The following is a 23,959-nucleotide window of genomic DNA, read 5'->3' as shown; positions in this document are numbered from 1 at the left end:
CACACACTCCACACACATACACGAGAACATTACACACACTCCACACACACGTACATTACACACACTCCACACACACGAACATTACACACACTCCACACACACGAGAACATTACACACACTCCACACACACGAGAACATTACACACACTCCACACACACAAGAACATTACACACACTCCACACACACAAGAACATTACACACTCCACACACACACGAGAACATTACACACTCCATACACGAGAACATTACACACTCCACACACACAAGAACATTACACACTCCACACACACAAGAACATTACACACTCCACACACACACACACACACACGAGAACATTACACATAATCCTCACACACACACCCGAGAACATTACACACAATCCTCACACACACCCGAGAACATTACACACAATCCTCACACACACACCCGAGAACATTACACACACGAGAATATTACACACACTCACGAGAATATTACACACACTCCACACACATACACAAGAGAACATTACACACTCCACACACATACGAGAACATTACACACACTCCCCACACACACGAGAACATTACACACACTCCCCACACACACGAGAACATTACATACACTCCACACACACACCCGAGAACATTACATACACTCCACACACACACCCGAGAACATTACACACACTCCACACAAGAGAACATTACACACACTCCACACACACACTCCACACACACATACAAGAACATTACACACACTCCACGCATGCAGTGCCCCGGCTGTGAGTGTGTGGGGTGGGCGGTAAGCAAGCAGTGCCCCGGCTGTGAGTGGGAAGGGGGGTAAGGAAGCAGTGACCAGGTGGGGAGGGGGGTGATAAGGGAGCTGTAAAAGGGGGGGTCATGATAAGGAAGCAGTGACCAGGATGTGGGGGGCCTGGGTAGGGGTAATCTAGCAGTGACCCAGCACTCACCTTGTCTTTAGATACTTTATGTGAAAAGGGGCAGGTCCCGTCCGTCTTCTTACATGTACCTCTAAGAAACCTGCACAAAAACCAGTACTGTAGTATTATAATATGTAGTAACAGAAATTATACTATGGGAAATTGATTACTTGTACTAAGGTGTGTATGGCCTTCAGGAGCAGCCAGTAACACTGCCCCCTAATGGACACAGCATGAACACCCACCTGGTGCACACAGCCACCTTCTCAGGGTCATGTATGTAGGGACATTTCTGGCCACGGTTACACTTCCCAAACCGGTTATAGTACATGCAGTATTCCTTCTTCTCCTTCTTCTGCTGGGCCTGGCGGATAATGGCCAGACTGCGCTGCACAGCCCGACTGCGGAGAGGACAACAGACACATTAATCTATTGTATGCCTCAGAGAGGGGCAAAACTGCCCCTGTAAGTAGCAACTAGAGCAATAATATACAGACCAGAAACAATGTTGCAGTTCCTGATTGTTACATTACATTTCCTGAACTATATGTATTCTGTATATAAAGTAACACAAACCTTGCTATATACCGGCTGGGGTGGCTGAGCGACTGGGATATAAGGAGCCAGGACTGGTGTTACCGAGGTCCAGTTTCCCTGAAACAGAAGGCAGAACGCGTTAGAAACGTGTAATATTGGGCTGACATGTGCATCAGTCCACTAATTAAATAAAGTGAGCACTGTGACCCCTCCAAGTGCTTAGGATTAATATAGTTAAATATTAGATCAGAGGAGAAATTAAACCACAAAAAATCTGACCCTGTGCCGCTGGCAGTAGACAAGCTGGGTGGTGGAGCCACGTGACGCTGGCAGCCAATGATTCCACTAAATTATCATCATCATTTATTTATATAGCGTCACCATATTACACAGTGCAAAATGTCATGTTGCTTGTTTTCATACAAGTATGTCACATATAAAGTGAATTGTCCATATTAAATACTATAGATAGGATAATGTTTGCTGTGCTATAGATAATGATGTCACCCAGATTTCTGTGATCATATAACGTCGAAGGCCCCAAGTACGGAGGTGATGGTATTATACAGTCACAGAAGTGTGTACCCAGGGGTCAAGGGTCAGCGGGAGAATATTAAAGCCCCATACAAACATGCTGAGAACCCGGGAAAGAGACTTTAGCACTTTACAGGCATGAAATCTAGTTTACTGGTAGGATATTCTCAGTACACGTCTCGTGTAAGACGCCCATCAGGAAGGTGGTTCTTTAATCTAAATGGAGATAAAAATAATAGACAGGGGCTGTTTGTTCTATACACCTCTAGTTTATATAATGTGATACAATGTTACTATTTGTATAACAATAACAATCTGCCATATTTCTCAGTTCATACACTGGAAATTTCTAAATAAATGTGGGGGGGGGGGGGGGGAAATAATAAAAAAACATAAGTAACATAAAATACATTCTTGGTACACCTAGAATACCACATATGGACCAACGCTGAACACCCCCTAGAAAAAAAAGATGACTTAAGAAAATATGTTTCTGAATGACTGAGTCTCCTCTTTGTGGAAGAGTGTACAGTAGTATATGGAACATTTTATGTACAATACACACATATATACAACATGTATGTCCTATCAGTGGCACAAAAACAAATTAAAGTGTAAGCTCCTGGGTTTGTGTGGTTTACTGCACAGAAAACATCTTAGGATGGAAAACCATTAAATCAAGAGAAAAATTAAAAAAAGACAGCAAATGACAGAAACTAGGTAAATCCCTGTAAAGCTGACAAGCGTTGCACCATGCCAGGTGGTGAGAGTGTCGCAGTCACTCACCTGCCAGCCTGCTGTCTCACAGAGTGAGTGAGTCACATTTGATAGTGTGTCCGAGGCCTCTCCTCTCGCTGGAGCTGTCACTTGCCCGGCTGACGATGACGCCGCCCCATCTGTCGTGGGTTTTGGAGGGGGGGGAAGAAGATGGCATAGAAGGAACACAGGAGCGGGCTTGTCAAATAATGTCACGGGCTCCAGGAGAGCAGCCAGCCATGCCAACATCTGTGTACAGACATGCTGCCAAGGGTGGAGGCGATACTGCGCTCTCCGTGCCACTCACACGCGCGGAGACTCAGGTAGACGGCGAGAATGAATTAAAGATGTAGCACTGAAACATTGTATCTAGAAAGTGTCTACTGGGACATAAAACCGGTTGTGTGCTCTTAAAACATGCCCAATAAATTCAATTTTTTTTTACAAACACTGACGGTTTCTAAACGGACCACTTTACAGGTTTACATTCATGGAGTCATTACTATATAATCTGTCCAAAGCCAATTCATGTAAAAACTGGTTCTTAGTGTATTAACACGATGAGCGCTAGAAATATTGGTTCCACCCACAAAACGCTGCCACCTCAGTGTGTTCATGAGAGGTACATTTTAAGAGCAAATCATTTTATTTTTGAAATGTCACCAACTTCTATCTAGATTCCCCCCTGTACAATGAGGTCATCGCCTTCATCATCATCATCATCATCATTTATTTATATAGCGCCACTAATTCCGCAGCGCTGTACAGAGAACTCATTCACATCAGTCCCTGCCCCATTGGAGCTTACAGTCTAAATTCCCTAATATATACACACACTCACACAAAGACAGACAGAGAGGGAGACAGACAGAGACTAGGGTCAATTTTTTGATTGCAGCCAATTAACCTACCAGTATGTTTTTGGAGTGTGGGAGGAAACCGGAGCACCCGGAGGAAACCCACGCAAACACAGGGAGAACATACAAACTCCACACAGATAAGGCCATGGTCGGGAATTGAACTCATGACCCCAGTGCTGTGAGGCAGACGTGCTAACCACTAGGCCACTGTGCTGCACGCCTTGCACCCTGACTATGCTTCAGCTGCATGAAAATTCTGGGGCACCGAGCCGTTATGACCTTTATGAATATAATGGAGGTTGGCTTATAGAAAGTGAGATTATTAGTTTCTGCGTTTCATAAATCTGTTTTAGTGTTGACAAACATTTGTAAATGAACTGGAAAACGTGTCTGTTAAATAACGGTCACCCCGAGGGGCTACGGTGGGGTTCAGGGATCCCACAGGCACCTAACAATTTCTTGCTAGTTTCTGTAATGTCAGATCTTTCTCTTGGCCCCTGGATTCTGCGTGTGATATACCAGGCAGGGCATCCGCGGTGGTCAGCCAGTGACTATGGACAGATCTCTTGGCAGGAACAGGAAGAGCCAGGCCAGGAATGGACGTGCGTTGTCTCTCATCGCTTTGTTCAGGCGCTAGTCATTAAGTGAGGTCTGGTGACAGGCTGTCACAGTAACCGTACAGTAATCTCACAAGGGCAGCACCAAGTGTCTGCATTAAAGGACTTGTGTCTTCATGATTAGTCCCGAGTGTTGTGTGACACAGACGAGTGATAGATACTGTAATGGTTTCTGCATGTTCATCCAGAATAGTAGAAAGAACTTGTACGTAGGTCATGTTACCTAAGAGTTCACATGTCTGCTCCGTGCAAATATACACGGCCCAGGGCACGCTCAGATGTGAGGACTGCCCTGCTGCCACTATGACTGCATGAAGATATAGCAGTGACAGGACTCCCTGCCAGCTGTGTGCTGAGTTCACAAAGTGGCTGAAGAGGGTCCGACCTGTCCACAAAAGAAAAACGGTATTTCTGAGTTTTTGTTTTCATTAAAATGTAACAATTCAGATGCAACTCTGAGAAAAGCCCAAATAATAAATGAGCAAAATGTTTTAAATAGTTCTGTGATATAACCAACTCATTCTGCATTTGGCAGAATCTGTCCTCGGTTATTTCCAGTCCCATGCTACACACAGCAGAACGGCTGGACCATTGTCTTCCCAGCCCCCCAGACTTTCCAGGCACAGGGCAGATTGGTGAACCCAAAACGGAATGGAAATATTTAATCACCGGAACTTCGCACATCAGCAAAACAATCTACTCCAGCGCAAAAGTCGATTTCCGCTAAATGATCGCGCTTCTAGGTCAATCTGACTTACTAAACAGACGGTACAGAGCCGTCAGACATGATTTAGTAATAACGTGCTGCTCAGACATGGTTATAAAGGAATAACAGAAGTTGAACACTTAGGGGCAGACTCAAATAGCCGCGATGTTCCAAAGAACATATGTCCGTTTATACGGTAAAAATAAACACTCACTTTTGCTTGTGCCTCTAAGGGGCGCGAGCATCAGTGAGCAGATATTTCACTTAAAAAAAACATAGAAAATGACAGGTAACGCCATCCAGAGATGATATTACCTTGCTGCAAAAAGCAAAGCTTTTCAAAGGTTAATAAATTGCAGAGTACCAATATTAATCTATGGGGACTGTGTTAAGAATCGTTAAATGGGTTATGGCAGGAGAAATCTTTGCTTTCTCCTGCCATAAACCCTTCATAAATTGTGCGATGGCTATTGTACGGAGAACACTGCTGTTTTCTCCGTTTTAATGGCTCATCGCACTTTAATAAATAGACCCCCAGGAGCTCTGTAAAGCAACCAAGATGACCGTTCGTAAAACATACCGAGTTTATTATATCCCTGACATCAACTACAACGCTAATTAACTCTTCAGTGAGCAGCAGCTGAGCTTGTAAATGCATCACCGAATAAATGGAGAGAACTCATTAACCCTTCAATGACCGCACGCTGAATATATTAACCCTTTCCCCACAACCAGTGAGGGTATTAACCCTTCAATAAAGCTCAATAATCATTAAAAAGCAACCAGAGATTACTTACCCTTCACTACACAAGCACAGATGTTAATTGCCCTTTATTAGAGTATTAACTCTCTACCAGCAACAATGCAGGTCTACCCTCTAACTTCCTACCAGTTAATTAACCATTTAATGAACAATTGCAGAGCTTATTTAACCTTTACCAAAAACCCAGAGATTTTATTAACCCTTCACTGAGCAATTATCATCTCTCTATTAAATAAGTTAGAGATATTAACCCATTCCTCAAAGCAGGCCTAGTTTTAAGGATCACCCACAGATCTGAATTGAAGCTGCAGTTTAACGACTGCTGGGATCTTATGCAGTGATCGTCATCCGTAATAGAGTTAGTCTCTTACATTCCTCCAATCCTCCTGGATCATCAACTACAAACACACAGAGCGAAAGAGAGACTAAAGGTCAATTTAATAGTAGTGTGTTTTTGGAGTGTGGGAGGAAACTGGAGCACCCGGAGGAAACCCATGCAAACACACAGGAAGAACATACAAACTCCTCACAGATAAGGCCATGGTCGGGAATCAAACTCATGACCCCAGTGCTGAGAGACAGAAGTGCTAACCACTAAGCCACCGTGCTGCCCAATCTTGTTGTGATTGCCCCAATACAATGAGCACTGCCCGTATAAGTAGTGTTTCAGTTGGTGTAAATACTGTACAATTACATAAACTTTCATGTCTGATTGTAGAACATTTTACAATATGACATGAAAAGAAATAGACAGGGCTGTACTTACAATAAATGGCACTTACATGTCAAGGCCAGTACAGGTCAATTGGCAGCCTATTACTGATTTTATGTTAATTAACTTCTGCACCCATCCCACAGTCTCTACCAATATAATGGAATCACAAATACAAAAAAAACTTAATGGAGCCCTCAGAACAGCTTTGGCATAAATGACATCAGAGGGATAAGACCCGTCTTCCAGCCAGCCTCCAGTAACGGTGCTCCGTTTCTCCTCCACGGTGTAAAGTCCGTAAGTTCATTAATGGTCATTGGTAGGTGACCAACTGTGCCCCAATAACCACCCTCTCTCAAAGTCACAGAGATCTCTTCTTCTAGCCGTGGTGGGCAAACTATACATAATCCTTAGCATGATCAGCTCAGGGAACAGCCCGTTTAGTATACTTTGTATTCATCCTTTACTCAAGTGTTTGCTTCACTATGGAATTAACTGTATTGTGACTGGTCAAGGATTCAGTGAAGAAAGATGGCTGCCCCCTGCAGCCTTATAATCACTGCATACGGTAGGGTCACATTAACGGTCCTGAATCAATTTCTACATGACACCAATTTTACAAGAACCATAATATGAAAGTCTGGTTAATGACACACACTGGAAAGAAACCTTTCTAAGCAAATTAGACAGATTGCTATTGTGACTGCCTCATCTTTGGAGAGGGGGTCGCTGTGGCATGGAAATGACTGTCTCTTCACAGTCTGGGGGGTCTCCCAAGCTTCACCCGGCTTGGATGAATGTAACACACCGACTACTACTAATTTACTCCCAGAACAAGTAAGGCAGGAGATGAGAAAGGTAATAAGGAAAAACTATAAATATCTGAGATAATAAAAGTGCATGTGGCTTTAAGTGCAGCTTGTACAGGAAAACAGCGCATGTTTGACAGCGAGGATCTGCAGTAACTGAGCTCTGCTCTGCTAGTTTATGCTGTGTCCTAGCTGCAGCTAGAGCAGTAATACTGAGCAATGTGTCTGAATGAGGAGGACTCCCAGCACTCACCCAGCCTGATGGCCACAGCGTGCTGCAGACAGGGAGGGACACTGCTGGTGTTTGAAGTGGGATTGTGTGATGCAGAACATGGTGTGTGTATGGAGAGAGGTGTGTGTATGGAGAGAGGGGTGTTGAACAGACCAAAAATCATGTCAATGAAAAAATGTAAACATTAATTCCATATACAGCATGGTTATAGCTGTATAAAACACAACAGTACTTATATAATATGTAAGGTACTTTAGTTTATAGTTATAAAGAGAGGAACTCACCAGTTTTTGGAGTCTGCTTTCCCCCAGTGCCGGGGCTCCATGTTTTGGAGAGTTTATTTGCAGAGACTCTGTACATGACTCCCCCGATAAAGCAGAGCCCCCGACTCCTCCATCTCTGCTGGTTCTGGAACCTGCCAGACTGGGACAGAAGACGAACTCTGTTCAAAAGCAGCAACCTGAAATACAGAAAATCAAGTTACTGCTCTGGGGAAAAGGACACGACGCACTACCCAAGGGAAAGACACAAACATCAGCGCTAATACGTGACAAAGTAGTTATTGTAGAACTGATGCAACTTCAGGCATGGAGGAAGAGATTTTATTACACATATATCTTCTGTGAGTATTTAAACAACAAAAAAGATACATCCTCTTTCAAAAATGTGATGTTACATATCAAGACATAAATAATCGTTAAACCCCACCAAGTCCTAAAATGTATTACATTTATAAAAAAATCGGTGGCAAATAACCCAACATTACTTATCAAAAAATAAGTAACATGAAGCAGCCATGAGTGAAAACTTAAGTCCACCCTCACTGCCTCCATATCAGTAAAGTCATTTGACCCGGTACAGACCTAAGCAATGTTCTCAGAGACGCAATTGTTGCTGCCCATCAGACTGGAAAGGGTTATTAGAAGGCCATTTCTGAATCATTTTAAAGCCCATTATTCTACAGTGAGAACAATTATTTAAAAATTGATAGCACTAAAAAGACGTCACCAATCTTCCCGACAAATTCATCCTAAGATCAGAATGTACAATGTTACGAGAAATCCCAAACAACCCAAAAGCTACATCCATGGAGCTACACGACTGTAAATAATAAAGGTTATCATTCTACCATCAGAAATAGACTTGAAAAAGTACAATGAGAGAAGAAAGACTCTTCTCTCCCAGTACGACTTAGATTTGCATCTGAACGACACTCAAGCCTTCTGGAAAAGTGTCCTTGGGTCAGTCGAGACCAAATTGGGAGTTATTTGGTCTTAATACCATATTTAGCAAAAAAAAAAACACAGCACAGTGGCCTAGTGGTTAGCACTTCTGCCTCACAGCACTGGGGTCATGAGTTCAATTCCCAACCATGGGCTTATCTGTATGGAGTTTGTATGTTCTCTTCGTGTTTGCGTGGGTTTCCTCCGGATGCTCCGGTTTCCTCCCACACTCCAAAAACATACTGGTAGGTTAATTGGCTGTTATCACAATTGACCCTAGTCTCTCTCTCTCTCTGCCTGTGTGTAATCTCCAATGAGGCAGGGACGGATGTGAATGAGTTCTCTGTACAGCGCTGCGGAATCAGTGGCGCTATATAAACAACTGATGATGATGATGAACACAACATCCCAAGAACCTGATACAACTATCCAGCACAGTGGTGGAGGGTGATGATTCGTGGTCGTTTTGCTGCCACATGACCTAGATGTCTGACAATCATTGAGCCATCCATGAACTTCTCTTTATACCAGAGTATCTCAGAAGACAACGTGAGGCCACCTGACCTTTAACTGAAGCTGCAGTGAATTGGGATTGTGATGATTCTAAGCGGCCCGGCAAATCTACAACCGAATGGCTGAAATAGGAAAGGATCAACGTTTTGGACTGATCAAGTCTAAATCTCAGCCCCATCGGGATGCTGTGGTGGGACCTTAACAGAGATGTACACAAACCAATGTCCTCTACACTGTAAGAGACTGATAAACCGAAAACTTCACGCTGTTGCTGCTAAAGGTTCTACACGCTACAAGAACATACGGTGTACTTCGTTTATCACACACGGCTCCCTCATGTTGGCTTTATTTTTTTGTTGAGTAAAGAATGACAAAGTAAAATTTGTCTTTAAAGTGGTTTTATTTGTCAAATTTATGAAATACACTCTCTTGATTTGAAGTTAAACCTTCCAACATGTGACCCTGACAGCACATTTATTGGAGAATCCTCAGGACAAGCCAGAGATTAGGAGGAACTAAGTTCCTCTGCTCCCCGCAGACCTCTGGGCCAGCGCTTGTCACGTGCCCTCACATAACCTGTTGTACTAGGAAGAGGATACAGCGGACGACAAATGAGTAAAGAAGGTAAAAATTAATGAGCTGATTGCGAGGCCAAGGACCCGGTGAACACATTTGCCCTCTGCACACTTGTCTTGCTCTCCCTTCTGTATGACCGGTGTGGCCCGCTCAACCAGGAAAATTTCATTAACTCCACAAAATAGGAAGGGTATTAAGCGCTGGTAATGAAGGTTTCAGACAGAACGGAGAGTAAAGACAAGCTTTCCTGCAGCCCCCTGTAATAGGAGGCATGAACTATCCTTTCAAACTCATTTCTAATCCATTTGAAATACGGCAGCAAATTATCCGTCTCTCAGACCAAAAGCGTCCAACCAATTTACTCTGAGCAGAAGTGACAATGCCGGAATTTATCGCCATAACCTTCACTACACAAGAGGAAGAGATCTTCTTTGTGTGTTGCCCCGGATAGGAGGGAGGGTGGGATAGAAATTAAATACACTGCTAGAATAATAGGTTGGAAATGACGAGACGGGGATGGATCCGTTCAGCCGTCCAGGGAGAGGTTGTTCTAGGAAATAAAGAATTCTAATAAAGTCTTGAATAATGGAAGCATTGGTTGGGTTGTAACGCCTTCATTTCTACAGCGCTTTTATACCAAATTTCCACTAATGTTTCCTTCTTCTCAAAATGATTGCGTTCAGTTTAATTCTGGAGAATTTTACAATTTTTAAATTGTTTTAAACAAGTTAAAATGAATAGGACGCATTGTACAAAAGGAACATTACCATTATTTACTTACTTCTCATTGCCCCACGTAGCTAAACACATCGTATATCAGCACAGATACAGCAGGGGTGGAGGATTTATATAAATTGTATCTTATATAGGAGGTATCTGCCTCCTTGTATACAGCCTGTAGCCTCATCAATGCTGACAATACCCATACACCCATCTTCCCCAGATAGCGGAACATCCTCCGTCCCCGACTAATTGATGATAGCACAGCCCAACAAAAACAACAACTTTTTTTTTAGTAGCTAAGGATATTTGAACAAATTTAGGGAATTTATTTTGTGGTTGCTGAATTCAAAAGTGAAAGTACATTTTTTTTATTTGGTTTTAGTTCTTTAAATAATGGAACCCTCATTAGGGATCTTAGTCATAATGCATGCACATGGGAATCTACCAGAACATTCTAGAAGGTGAGACACGCGAATATTATAGGTGTTCACTCCGCGGTCATTCTAGAACATTCCCCCTCCATATACAAGCGATAGATCACCCAACCCAACTTCTTGCTTGGGCAGCAAAGCGGATATACAAAGTACCCTTGTTTCTTCTGCTTGTGGGATTGTAGAACAAAGAAAGATCACTGGAAAAAAGTAACATGGAATCAAGAGAAAACATAACTAAGTGCAGTAATCATCATTAACGAGCCATTGGTTGGCAGGGAAAACTAATTTCACTAAATTTACAAATGGTGTTGAAGCTTCTGCCTGGTGCAGTTATGTCTCTGTTAAAAAGAACTTCTTGGGTAACCACAAAGCTGACAATTAGGAGAATGGGGGCAAAACATTTTTACAAACTTTAAAAATGTGGGTACTAATATGAGCAGGTACACTTTATCCAAAAATCTGTGTTAGCAGCTATGGAGAATCATTTATGTTTTTCAATGTGGTACCAATTATCTCAAAAACTAGAGCCGATCTAGCAAAACTGATGTCACATTTGGAATCAGCACCACAAAGTTACCCCCAAATCACTATATTATGATTAGCAATAATATGCGTGTTGACCATTGTAGTCATTTACTGCAGCCACAAGGTCTGGATTTGTTTTCATGAACCGTACAAACAGCTCCATCAAATCACCTCCTCCTGCCGACAGCCTAGGTCCTCACATGTCCCTATAGCTCCCCAAATCCATAAAAGTATGGCTATTTGGAAAGAATCCCAGATTGCTCTAAATATAAAAGACTAACCACAGGGAAAATTAGGGCAATTTTTATCTTTTTCTATTTTTTTTTTAACTAATGGTCGCAAAATAAAAACGTTATTTCAATAGGTTATTGAAAAAAAAAATATTATACATTCCCCCCTTCTCCAAACAATATACAATTTGCTTTGGTAGAATAAGAAACGGACAGTGAATTCTGGGGTGAAACGATCAGTGCGGAATGGTTCTGTCACAGAGGTGTCCTTGAAGAGGTTATATCGCTACTCGCCAAATATAAGGAGGATACAAGATTTTTACATATATAATATCTTCGTGTTGTGAAAAGAAAACGTAGCCTGTGGCTGGGAATTTCGTGCTGGGATATTTTTAGCGCTGGGACAATACTTACTTATGTATTTATATGCAATGAGATGTGACTGAAATGACATTCTGAGATACAAATTTTAAAACTTGTACAGTGCATGTATCGTTTTCAAATCAGAGATTAAAAACAGAGCACTCTAACCTTTCTCCCCCTGCATTATATTGGCAAGCGCTTCAAAGTAATAGACTTTATATGTTTAAGAAATAGGCAGCAGTGTGTAACAGGGGATTAAAGAGACCAGCCATCGCTTACGTCCTTGACCTGCTCTCCTGATCTGTCCCAAGTATAATAATGCCGGCACAGATCACACTCGCTTCTAGAACGGAGTCTGCTATTGTAATCATGAGCAATATGGTGGATAAAAATACATTTCTCTGTTCTAGGTCTTTAATTATAGTGAATTGTTTTGCAATCAATGTTACGAAATGAAATTCTAAGTTAATGACTTTGCTATTGCTTTTTAATCACCAAGTATGTATAGTCACTGTGTTTCTACAAGAGCCTTACACAACAGTCTCACCTAGTGAAAGATCTCATTCCATTCATACAAGTTACCTGGCTCAGATGATTAAAGCTGCTAATTAATGATTATACAACCGACTGCTAACAACGAATATGTTTGTCTACTAATTGGACTTGTAGCACTTTATGAAAATCAGAATTTGTACAGGATAGCGCTGTAGTGATCTCTATGCATATATGGGCAGCACAGTGGTTAGCACTTCTGCCTCACAGCACTGGGGTCATGAGTTCAATTCCCGACCATGGCCTTATCTGTGTGGAGTTTGTATGTTCTCAGTGTGTTTGCGTGGGTTTCCTCTGGGTGCTCCAGTTTCCTCCCACACTCCAAAAACATACTGTTTGATTAATTGGCTGATATCAAATTGACCCTAGTCTCTCTCTATGTGTGTGTTAGGAAATTTAGACTGTAAGCTCCAATGGGGCAGGGACTGATGTCAGTGAGTTCTCTGTACAGCGCCGCAGAATTAGTGGTGCTATATAAATAAATAGTGATGATGAGGTTATGTGTGCTGCTCACACAGACATCAGTTACATGAAGCACGGACAATAAGCACACGCTAAGCATGCTTATATTTTTGAATGGGTGTAATATTTCATATCCACTGGCAATCTATGAGAGACAGCCCCTTACATGGTAAGTTTGGGAAAAGAAGAGAATTTCTAGTTAAAACACTCAGTATCTAATGGTTTAATGGCCCCGATGTGCTTTATATTTAGGAGTGGTGGTGACCTCTATCTGATATAAGCTTGCAGGCAGCGTCCTCTTACCTCTCTGTCTGTATCACCCAGTATTGTTTTATTACTGTGTTTGTTTCCAATTGTAAAGCGCTACGGAATTTGCTGGTGCTATATAAATAAATTTTGTTGATGTGACAGAATTTAACAGACTTAACACCACAACACCACCAATTACTTGAGTAGTATTATTATATACGACACAGCCCAACGGAAAAAAAATGTTTTAATTGCCAAGGATATTTGAACGAATTTAGGTTATTTTGTGGTTGTCGAATTCAAAAATGAAAATACATCTTTTGAATTGGCTCTAGCTCTTGTGATAATGGATAACCTCAATTAATAGGAAACTTGGCCATAATGCGTGCATATGGGAACCAACCAGAACATTCTATAAGGCGAAACACACAAACATTCTAGGTGGTAATTCCGCGATCATTGTAGAATAGTCCCCCTCCGTATATAAGTGATCAATCACCCAACCGGCAGACAGCTGGCAGTTGAGCGGTTTCCGTTGTCTATTGTGTTTTTGTTGTTTAAACTTCTTGCTTGGGCAGCAAAGAGGATATACAAAGTACCCTTGTTTCATCTGCTTGTGGGATAGAAGGACAAAGCAGAACCATTGGAATAAACTGACATGGCCTTCAAGAGAAAACATGACTGTAGGTGCAGCAAACATCATTAACTTGATTGGTCTCCCACCCTCCATATCACACTGGGACTGATGAAACAATCTGTTAAGCAAGAAAAACAGCAAGAGCAGCGCTGGAACCAGATATATAATTGAATGTTTAATATCGATACAAAAAAATGCTAAAATTAATAAAATACACAATGTTAATTTTGCTGTATGAGCACCTATTAAAAGTAAAAATATATTATAATATATATATATATATATATATATATATATATATATATATATATATAAAAATACAAAATGCGCTCAACATTCACTGTGTATGCACAGGACCATTAGCAGCATTAACAGACTTTAAACAAAATGCTAAAATATATAAAGTGGGACACAAAAGCACAATTTGTCAATGCTCCTTAAACATAATGTAAAAGTTCAGTATTTTTAAATATCTCCAGGTAGTAATCAGATTTAACAGGATTAATATATAAACTGTGTACAACAGAACCCTCAAGAATGTGAGAACAATCCACAGCAAAGGTGATTATACAAAGTCAGCTTGTTTCTTATCCATCCAAGGACTCCTGAATCCTTATTCAAGACTGGAGGGAACAGACTTGTCTGGAGTGAAATGTGTGCTCAGTCCCAATCGAGTGTAGCAGACCCCGGGGTCCTTAATGTTCAGCAATTGGTCTCAAGTGCGCAAATCCCAACACAGCGTCCACTGACGCGTTTCTCAGCCTGAATGGCTATTTCATCAGAGATAGAATGAATGAACTGTTCTGAAGCACAGTTTATAGATCAGAAAAACGGTCACATGATTCTGATTATCCAATCCGTAATCTGTGTTAAGCCTTTGGACAAAGATGGCGATTGCTTCAAATACATTTGTAGATCGTTCTCTGGACTAAGTATAGAAAAACTAAAAGCTGGAATCTTTGATGGATTCAAATACATAAATTATGAAGGATTTTCATTTCACAAAATTTATGAATGGTGTTGAAGCTTCTGCCTGGTGCAGTTATGTCTCAGTTGTCAAGAACTTCTTGGGTAACCACAAAGCTGACAATTATGAAGAACTGGTGCAAAACATGCTCACAAGCTCTAAAAATGTGGCTACTAATATTAGTATAAAGGTTCACTTTCTCCACAGATCTGCAGATAATCGTGGTGAGTTTAGTGAGGAACAAGGGGAGAGGTTTTATCAAGATATAAGGGTGATGGAGGAAAGGTATCAAGGCACGAGGAATAAAATGCCATTATGCATGTGTTTAGTTTTGTATGATTTGAGACAATTTCAATGTGATTTATAAGCAGGCTCGGCCTGACATTACATTTTTGTATTTTTAGGTTTCCAATGCCAATTATTTAAAAAATTAGAGCCAATCTATCAAAACTGATGAATTAGCATCACAAAGATACCCCAAAAATCACACAATTATAATTGACAATAAAATGATTGCTGACCAGTTTTATCATTATTATATATTAATATTATGTTATGTATTATCAATCATGTAAATGTTCATGTATTATTTTAGATACCTGCGGTTTTAATTTTTTGTTTCAAAAACGACAATCCCTATCTATCCAAAATTGTTGCAGATGTCTTCCTGAAGGTGATCTCTCTCTCCTCACACCACTGTTATTTGTGTGACAACTCCTCTCACAAGAAACAGACGGTCTATAAAGAGGACGATGGCTGCAGTGAAATCACTTAGAAGGTGAAATACAAACACAACATAGAGAGGTCGCTAGCAACATACTAGGGCCCCCCGCTGAGACGGAGCAGTATTATAAGAAGTCTTTAAAATATGTGCATTTCTCATTTAGCTGACAGCTCCAACACTTGCTTAGGTAGTAACAGGTACTAGCTGGGCACAGCAGAAACTACCCAGATGTCTATGTGCCAGTCCTCATCCAGTGATGGGCAGAAATTAATGTATTGTGTCTTCTAGGTAGGAAATCCCAGAACGGTACTTACTCTAAATAAGCAATATGCTGCTGATGCCACTGGGAACTCTGGTGTAAGCTCCATCTCAATCACTGCTGTGCCAACGCTCCATCCATACATGTGCCACAAACGTGGTGCTTACACTGTGCCTGCGGCTATTCAGACCTATGCCTGTAGTACTTCCGACTCCTTACCCCTGAAGAGGGGGGGGGGGGGGGGAGGGGTGCTCTATTGTAGGCCATATACAGTAAGGGCATGATCCAGCAATTGTGTACGGATTCAGACCGGGACGTAGTTATTCAGCGGACGTATCTTAACCTCTGAATACAGCGTACATATACCTACACTTGCACTCCACCCTGAATCAGGCCCTAAGTGTGGAAGGTGACAGTCTTTAGCTCTCCAGTTATTCCCAGCAGGTCAAGGTCATCTATGCAGGTTTCATGGATATCCTACACTTCTGATTTTTATACCACTCTATTCTGTTACAAGCCAAGCGTAATTATCTTCTTTTGCCAACTCTGCACCAGTTACTTCAGCTGTAATCAGACGCAGTTCTATTAATTAATATCCTGATTTATAGGCACCGTTTTTTTTTTTATTTTGTAGTGCACGTTTATTTCATACTTGCCAACTCTCCCGGAATGTCCGGGAGACTCCCGAAATTCGGGTCCGTCTCATGGACCACCAGGAGAGCAGGCAAGTCTCCCGCATTCCGAACCTGTCTAGCCTAAATGATGCGATTTGCGAGGGCGGGGCCAAAATGCTGCGTTTGGTCGCACCCTGCCCCTTCCCGTCCTCTAGGAACGCCCCTCTCCCGGAATACACTTGTCGAAAGTTGGCAAGTACGGTTTATTTGGGGTCCAGTCCAATGATACAGATACTTCCGGAAGAGGAAATAATGATATATACAGATCCCATAGGAGCTTTAGAATGCAGCAGAGTATAAAGAGTGAAAATACAGGTAATCCTGTGGCCCAGCCCAAGTTATCCTACTAGGGGACAGGCTGGGGGGTGGGAGGAATATCAGCTTCAGAATGCAGCAGTATATACAGAGTGAACAAGGTGATACAGAGATACTCTAGAGAGCTCTAGAGTGCAGCGAGTATACAGCATTCGGCACAAACAGTGGAGGGAAAGATACAACGGAGATGAAGGAGGAGCGGAAGAGACACAGGATTTATAATTCTTGCCTTTGCTTTATTGCTCTCCTTAATTCGGCTCCTGCTACTATTAATGTAGTTAATGTTGAGATTATATCTATTTTCTGGCGTCAGCAGGTGATTTATCTCAGTCAGTTTTCTGGAGCAGGCTCCCCCGCGTTTAAATCAAGAGAATTGCCAATTAACTGCTGAGGGGGGGAGTGGATGGAATCCTAACAGATATCTTACTGCAAGTTAAAGACTAGCGGAGGAAGAAATACACACGTGTAGCGGCAACATACAACGATCACGCTAGAAACATGCTTGCAGAGCAAACACTAAATAATATTGTTATTATGATGGAAATTAATTGGTATTTGATCCTCTGAGATGTCAGCTCTATTCTCACAGGCTGCTCACTGCAAGCAGTTATAGGTCTATATAATACATAGGAGGTAATGTTATAGCATTCACATACATAGATGATCGTTATGCAATATAGAGAGAACAGCATATTACTTATCCACATGTCTATAACTTACCGTCCAATGTTCTGTATATATACAGTCCAATATACAGTTGTGATATCAGAACTCACAGATTATAAACTTATAATCGACATGCTGTATGTTGACTGAGTATTGTACATTCTCATGAACAGAAACAGGGAATTCGCAAAATATATATGGAAGATCTGACCTTACGGGGAAAATAACAACAACTCATTAACTTCCATAAATCCTCCTCTGATCACAATGCACTTTGTTTCTTAAATCAACAGGCTCAATGTCACACTTAAATGCTGGAAGCTGGGAATAACAGCTATAGAGCCCAGGATACGATGAAAACAGATAATATTTATTAGAACAGGTATGAACCAGAGAATGCAGGAATTGATATGAACAGAGTATTGCAGATAATAAATAAGGATTTCTGGGTGGTGTTGTGAACTGGTAACATGCATACAACTGGTGCAGGTGGACTGGCTGAATGGAGAGAAATACAATATTGAGATGACAGCAGTAGCTTGCAGGAGTCCCAGAGAACAGGAGAGACAAGTGAGCACAACAATGAGGAACAGCAACATAACAATGACCAGCACAGGTAACTGGGAGAGGCAGGTATAAATAGGAAACAATCAGGTGGGGATGATTGGCTTAGTGCAACAAGTTAACCCCTGGCACTGAAAGAGTGTCAAGGCACAATAGCAGCATTTCTGGTGGATTAGAGGTACTGCAGGAAACAATAGTAAGAAGTCCAATATAGTCCAAAGACAAGCGCTGCCAAGAGAAGCAGCATGCCGAGGCAGCTGAAGTAGGAGCGCAGGCAGATCCTGACACTAAATATAAAAAGTGTAACAGTTTTATCAATCACATAACTCCATTTACCTTTATCACCATCATGTTATAAGTGGGTGGAGCTTTAACGACAAACAGACTCAGGCAATCATAAAAATAAGTTTCCTGCATTTATTAAAACACATATAAACACGCAGAGTACGTTTCCCACGCAATTTCCTCTCCCATCACCCCTCTTCGCAGTTTTCAGTCACTATCCAAGTTACTCTTCCCAACACTATAACCAATATTTTTCTGTGAGCTATTACTTCAAATATTTTGAAATTACAATGTTAGCATAATAAATTATATTATATAGTATATTATACATGGTGTATGTTTTATACGATCATGGAGCTTCTCAGTGACTCTTGGGAATATATTTACTAAACTGCAGGTTTGAAAAAGTGGAGATGTTGCCTATAGCAACCAATCAGATTCCAGCTGTCATTTTCTAAAATGTACTAAATAAACTAGAATCTGATTGGTTGCTATAGGCAACATCTCCACTTTTTCAAACAGTTTAGCAAAATACCCCTTAATATCCTTATAATCTACAGATGCACTGCTAGACCGCTGCCCCACAGACAGCGTCCAATAAGCCACCACCGGTTGCATGATTGACAGCGCTGTTACCCAGAATCCCCAGTATGAGTGGTACATGACGGGCATGGGACCGTGTCAGAGAAAGGACAGTATATGGTGAGTATTGGACTGTGGTGGTTATGAGGCAGATATACCAGGAACAGGGTGGTATATGGTGGGCATTGGGGTGCTGGGCGCAGGGCTCTGACAACTATTAGACTACAGATGGTGGGCATGAGATGGTGCAGGGATATAGAACACATATACTATATATAACTATATCTATCTCAATACCATACACTAAGCCTATGCTACTGTGAATGCCGTGCATAATCGCCTTTATTTCTCAGCCGTGCGCTGTGCACACTGCATTAAATATACCCATTTCTAGCCCTAGAAAGGGACCCCCTGTACCTAACAAGTTAGAGATGTTCAGGGAGTGCTGGGATGTGTAGTTCCACAGCGGTTGGCGAGGGCCAGCTTGCCTATGCAGAGATATTACATGCACATAAACAACCACATGCACACTATATTATAATGACTTATTGCTATTCATTTTGCTTCTCTGCAGTAAATATTGATTGAGCTCAGAGTTTTCAATTTGAAGAGACCACATAAAATATTACAAGGCTTGGACCCAGCATTACAGGGCCCCCACCAGCCCATTAATGCAGGACGCTGGCTTCATGTCACGTCTACAGTCATCATGATCACTAATGGCAGAGAGAGGAGCTCGACATAAAACTCTTTACATTATTAAAATGATATGTTAAAGAATGAAGATCCCAAACACCCAAAGGCAACATTATTAAGGAACCCAAAGTATTTTTATGTAAACAATACAGGATCTCCACTACACATTCACAAGGCTATTTACATTACACCTGTACACAAGCAGGTAATTAACATAGAAGGACATTTACTGATATATGATATATCTTCACTGCTTGTTACCTGATTGGTGTATAATCACTAAATTACCCAAAGAGTATCCCCCACATAACAGGTTCTGCCCTGCGTTTTATCCCAAGTGGTCTATCTCCACATAACAGGTTCTCCATGTGTTACCCTGAGGGTTCTATCTCCACTGGATTACCCCACGTGGGCTATCTCCACATAAAACATTTTGCACTGCATGTTGTCCCAAATGGTCTTTCTCCAAAGACTCTCCTCTATGTGCTATCCCGAGGGGTCTATCTCAATAAAAACAGATTACCCACTGCATGTTTCTATGAAGTGTCTATCCCCACATAACAGATTCTCCAACGAGTGTTACCCCTAAGGCTCTATCGCCACTGGATCACCCTGATAGGTATCTCTCAACATATTCTCCACTGCATGTTACTCCAAGGGGTCCATCGCCAGTGTGTGTTATCCCAAGTGGTCTATTTACATAGAACAGATTATCCCTTGTGTGTTATCCCCACATAACGGCTTCTGCACTGCGCGTGGAGTCAGTGAGACCAGTCCCGTCAAATCTGGCACACGAGATCTATGCATATCGGCCTATTTGTAGATTACAAGATTTTTGCTACAGCAACAACTAAAAAGGGTAATAAAAAAAAATAAAACAATAAAAACCCCACTGTGAAATAATGCATTAAGACAAAATTTAGAGTTGTTTCTTGCAGGTAATCTGTCTGTCTCTGGCCTGCATGGGTTAACTTTGCATGGAATGACAATGGCACGCTCCAGTGGGCACCGTCCCTCAAGTCCCAGAGTGGGAGCCAGGTTTCATGAGCACCGGAGCTACAGAAATCATATGGGGCCGACTGGTCCTGTGGGAGAGGGGCTGCGTTCTGCAGAGCGGATGGGACTAATCAGGAGAGTGTCAGGGGATGGGCAGCTGGAGAACTCCGGGGCACATCTGCAGGGGTAAGAACCTCTATATCTATGACGATTAGTTATGTACACAGCACTGTGCACACTAGAGAGGTGAGGCTTCAAGTCATTGTTATTTTATTCTGAACCGTGGTGGAGTAGAGGATGCAGCTATGAATGAGGGTATTGGTAAGTGCAGAATCACTGCCCAGCTCAGTGGTCAACCTACGAGACCTGGAACTACAATAAGCCTTTAGGGTTGGCGTTTGCTTCTAGATCACTAATAGTGTATTTGTATTTATACAGCAGTATAAGAGGTTACAGGACAAGTACTGAGAGCAGCAATACCTCTGGTAATTCACAGTCTGTGTCTGCAACGCACTTAAATTGAGATTCATTAAGTTATAAAGAACTAGGAAGGTCTGAGACTGGTCATATCAGATGGTGGCAGGTGTGTAATGTGTAAACAGGAATCTTCTGTGTGTCCATTAGTGTGTTAACATTCTGACAAGACATGGAGGAATCTCAGGCAGCCGTCCCATAACCAGCGTTAGGAACACAAAGAGCCGTTCCTGTGCTGGAAAGGTTCAGCTATTAGATAACTCAATTAAAAGGGACATTGACTCTAAAGGTTGTCCCAGTAACACGTAGCAGACATAGCCGGGGGTTTAGCGATGACATCTCCCTTTCCTCATTAAGGACAATAAGGACTACGTGTCCGGAAGAAGCTACACTTGTGAAAAGCTGGATGCTACTTTCCAAAGCTGGTAACAGCTGTGTATCGATGACAGGGGCTCAGGCTTCTAATACAAACGGGATAAAAGTCATCAAACGCTAAAATATGCTTAAACATAGCAATAAAGTGGCATTGGGGCTAACAAATCTAAAATTAGGGGATCAGTGGCTTCTACTAAAGGTCAATCAAAATTACAAGAACCCCTGGGAAAATTGGGAATTCTGTGTCCTAACTCTCAAATGTGCGACAGTGATTTGTAGCCATTTTAAATTGAGTTAAAATAGTTGAATTCACCAGACATGTTTAAAGATTTCGGAGGGGTCGGGTCTATTTTTGTAGAAAACAAACACGTGTCTGAGTTTCCCTGTTCCTGGAGTCCAGAGCAAGATTAATAGGCTTTTATAATCACATGGAGAGAGATTTGGAAGAATTTAATTGAGTGGTTAACTCATTTGTTAATACTGTATCATGATACTGAATAGTGAAAGCTTACTAAGATTTCATTAATTATATTAAAACAGTAGTAAGCTTCCAATACAGAGTATAATCAAAGTGTTGGCAAATTAATTGACCAGTCTAAGAAATATTTTACCTGCACTCTCTCGATATTGGTGCCTGAATGCTTCTGGGAACCAGGAGGGAAATCAGTGTCCTTTTGGGTAACAAATTAAATATGAGCATTAGGGGGGATTGGGATTCAACTGTAATGTAGTCCTACAGATATATAGCAAAATAAGCCAAAAATAATAATCCTATGCTTGCTAATGTATAGAATAATAGTTTGCAATGAACAGAAACTATTAATTAACCACTTAATTAAATCTAAACATACTGACGTGGGCAAAAAAGGAAATCTGCAGAGACACGGAAAACCCAAAATACAACACAGGATCATTTGGAAAACAACCTGCACGTCCATCCTGGGGGTATATTTACTAAACTGCGGGGTTGAAAAAGTGGAGATGTTGCCTATAGCAACCAATCAGATTCTAGTTATCATTTATTTAGTACATTCTACAAAATGACAGCTAGAATCTCGTAGTTTAGTAAATAGATCCCCTGGTGTTAGATGGTCAGATTATTATAGCACTAGGATGTGTGAGTAGCAATGAAAAGCAACATATGCAGAATCTTCTGTATTCATTTTAGTTAAATTATTAGCACTCCTGTGGAAACATTGTAGTTAATTTGTTTCAATGTCACTGGTGTTCAGATCATCTCAAGTGTCTGAAACCAGTGAATACATTGTTGCTGATTCCCACGTTTGATTTACTTAATTTCTCACAGATTATCTGTGATTTCAGTGATGGTGCTATGTCTGTAGATTTGTTTTTTGAGAAAACTGGTGATTTAGAAATCCGCTTACCTTACTAGATTCCACGATTGGGAAGTTAACCTGCAAGTCATTACAAAACTGGCAAATTTTAGCTCTATGTCTATAACATACTTGCCAACTCTCCCGGAATGTCCGGGAGACTCCCGCATTTTGCGAGAGTCTTCCGGACTCCCGGGCGAGTGTGGCAATCTCCCGAATTCTGCCCACTTCACTAGGAAGTGCCCCACTTCCTAGTGAAGTGGGCAGAATTAGAACCCAAACGCCACAATTCCCGGTGAATCGCGCATTTAGCCCCGCCCCCCGCTGTCAAATGACGCGATTTGCTTCAGTGCGCCGCGGGGCCAAAATGACGCAATTTCAGCGCCCCGCCCCCTGCACACCCACCTGCTACAGAGAGTCTCCCGGACACCAACTTAAAAAAGTTGGTAAGTATGGTCTATAATCAACCTTTAATAGCCTTATTGTACTCTAAGTCTATCGATAGCTATATTCTCATTACAAGGTCACCAAACAGAAACCACAAGTTTACCCAAAATTAAAATACATAACGTAACATTTACAGATATATATGAAGCAATATTCCGGTGTTATCAGCCATTACAGACTGACTATGCTTAAATAACTTTAAAGACAGGAATTTTGGCATGCAAGGTGTCAATTATAGCTTTATCAGAATAAAGGAAGAAAATGATATATTAATGTGGGCATAATCTATCCTAAAATATGACGTTATGTTAGAGAATATCGATTTCAGCAAATTATGGTGTGTGATCAAACAAGTGGTTAATGTATTTTTATGAGGGAGTTGGGCATGCTTCGGAGGCTGCTTTCTGTCACCTGATCTGATTGTTTATTCATATTTATATCTGGTTTAAGAGAGGGGCAGTCACCCTTTTTTATTTACTAGTTGAGAGCCAAACAGATCTTAAAAGCTTGGCTAATATTCCTTTGGCTAGGAAGGACCATATGTGGGTCACTTCAAGTTCAGCGGATAATTGTTATGGGAAACATAGTGGATCAAAGCAATACTTTCAATAATCTATGCTCGAGAAGACCTCCGTATAAATTTGTAACTACTGGAGGTAGCCAGAT

General features: G+C 41.4%; 1 protein-coding gene across 1 annotated transcript in view; it reads right to left on the bottom strand.

Moving 5' to 3' along the window:
• ZC3H3 (zinc finger CCCH-type containing 3) overlaps nucleotides 1–23,959 on the bottom strand; it is a 121,448-nt gene that overhangs the window by 30,826 nt on the left and 66,663 nt on the right. Inside the window, 5 exon segments of the mRNA XM_075211614.1 lie at nucleotides 953–1,022; nucleotides 1,168–1,323; nucleotides 1,499–1,514; nucleotides 1,517–1,576; nucleotides 7,733–7,908. Of these exon segments, the coding sequence (XP_075067715.1) occupies nucleotides 953–1,022; nucleotides 1,168–1,323; nucleotides 1,499–1,514; nucleotides 1,517–1,576; nucleotides 7,733–7,908 (478 nt within the window).

The sequence above is a fragment of the Mixophyes fleayi genome, chromosome 5 (genome assembly GCF_038048845.1).
Source record: "Mixophyes fleayi isolate aMixFle1 chromosome 5, aMixFle1.hap1, whole genome shotgun sequence".
Taxonomy (NCBI): domain Eukaryota; kingdom Metazoa; phylum Chordata; class Amphibia; order Anura; family Limnodynastidae; genus Mixophyes; species Mixophyes fleayi.
Note: the sequence above shows the minus strand (reverse complement) of the source record. Positions and strands in the feature narration are given on the sequence as shown.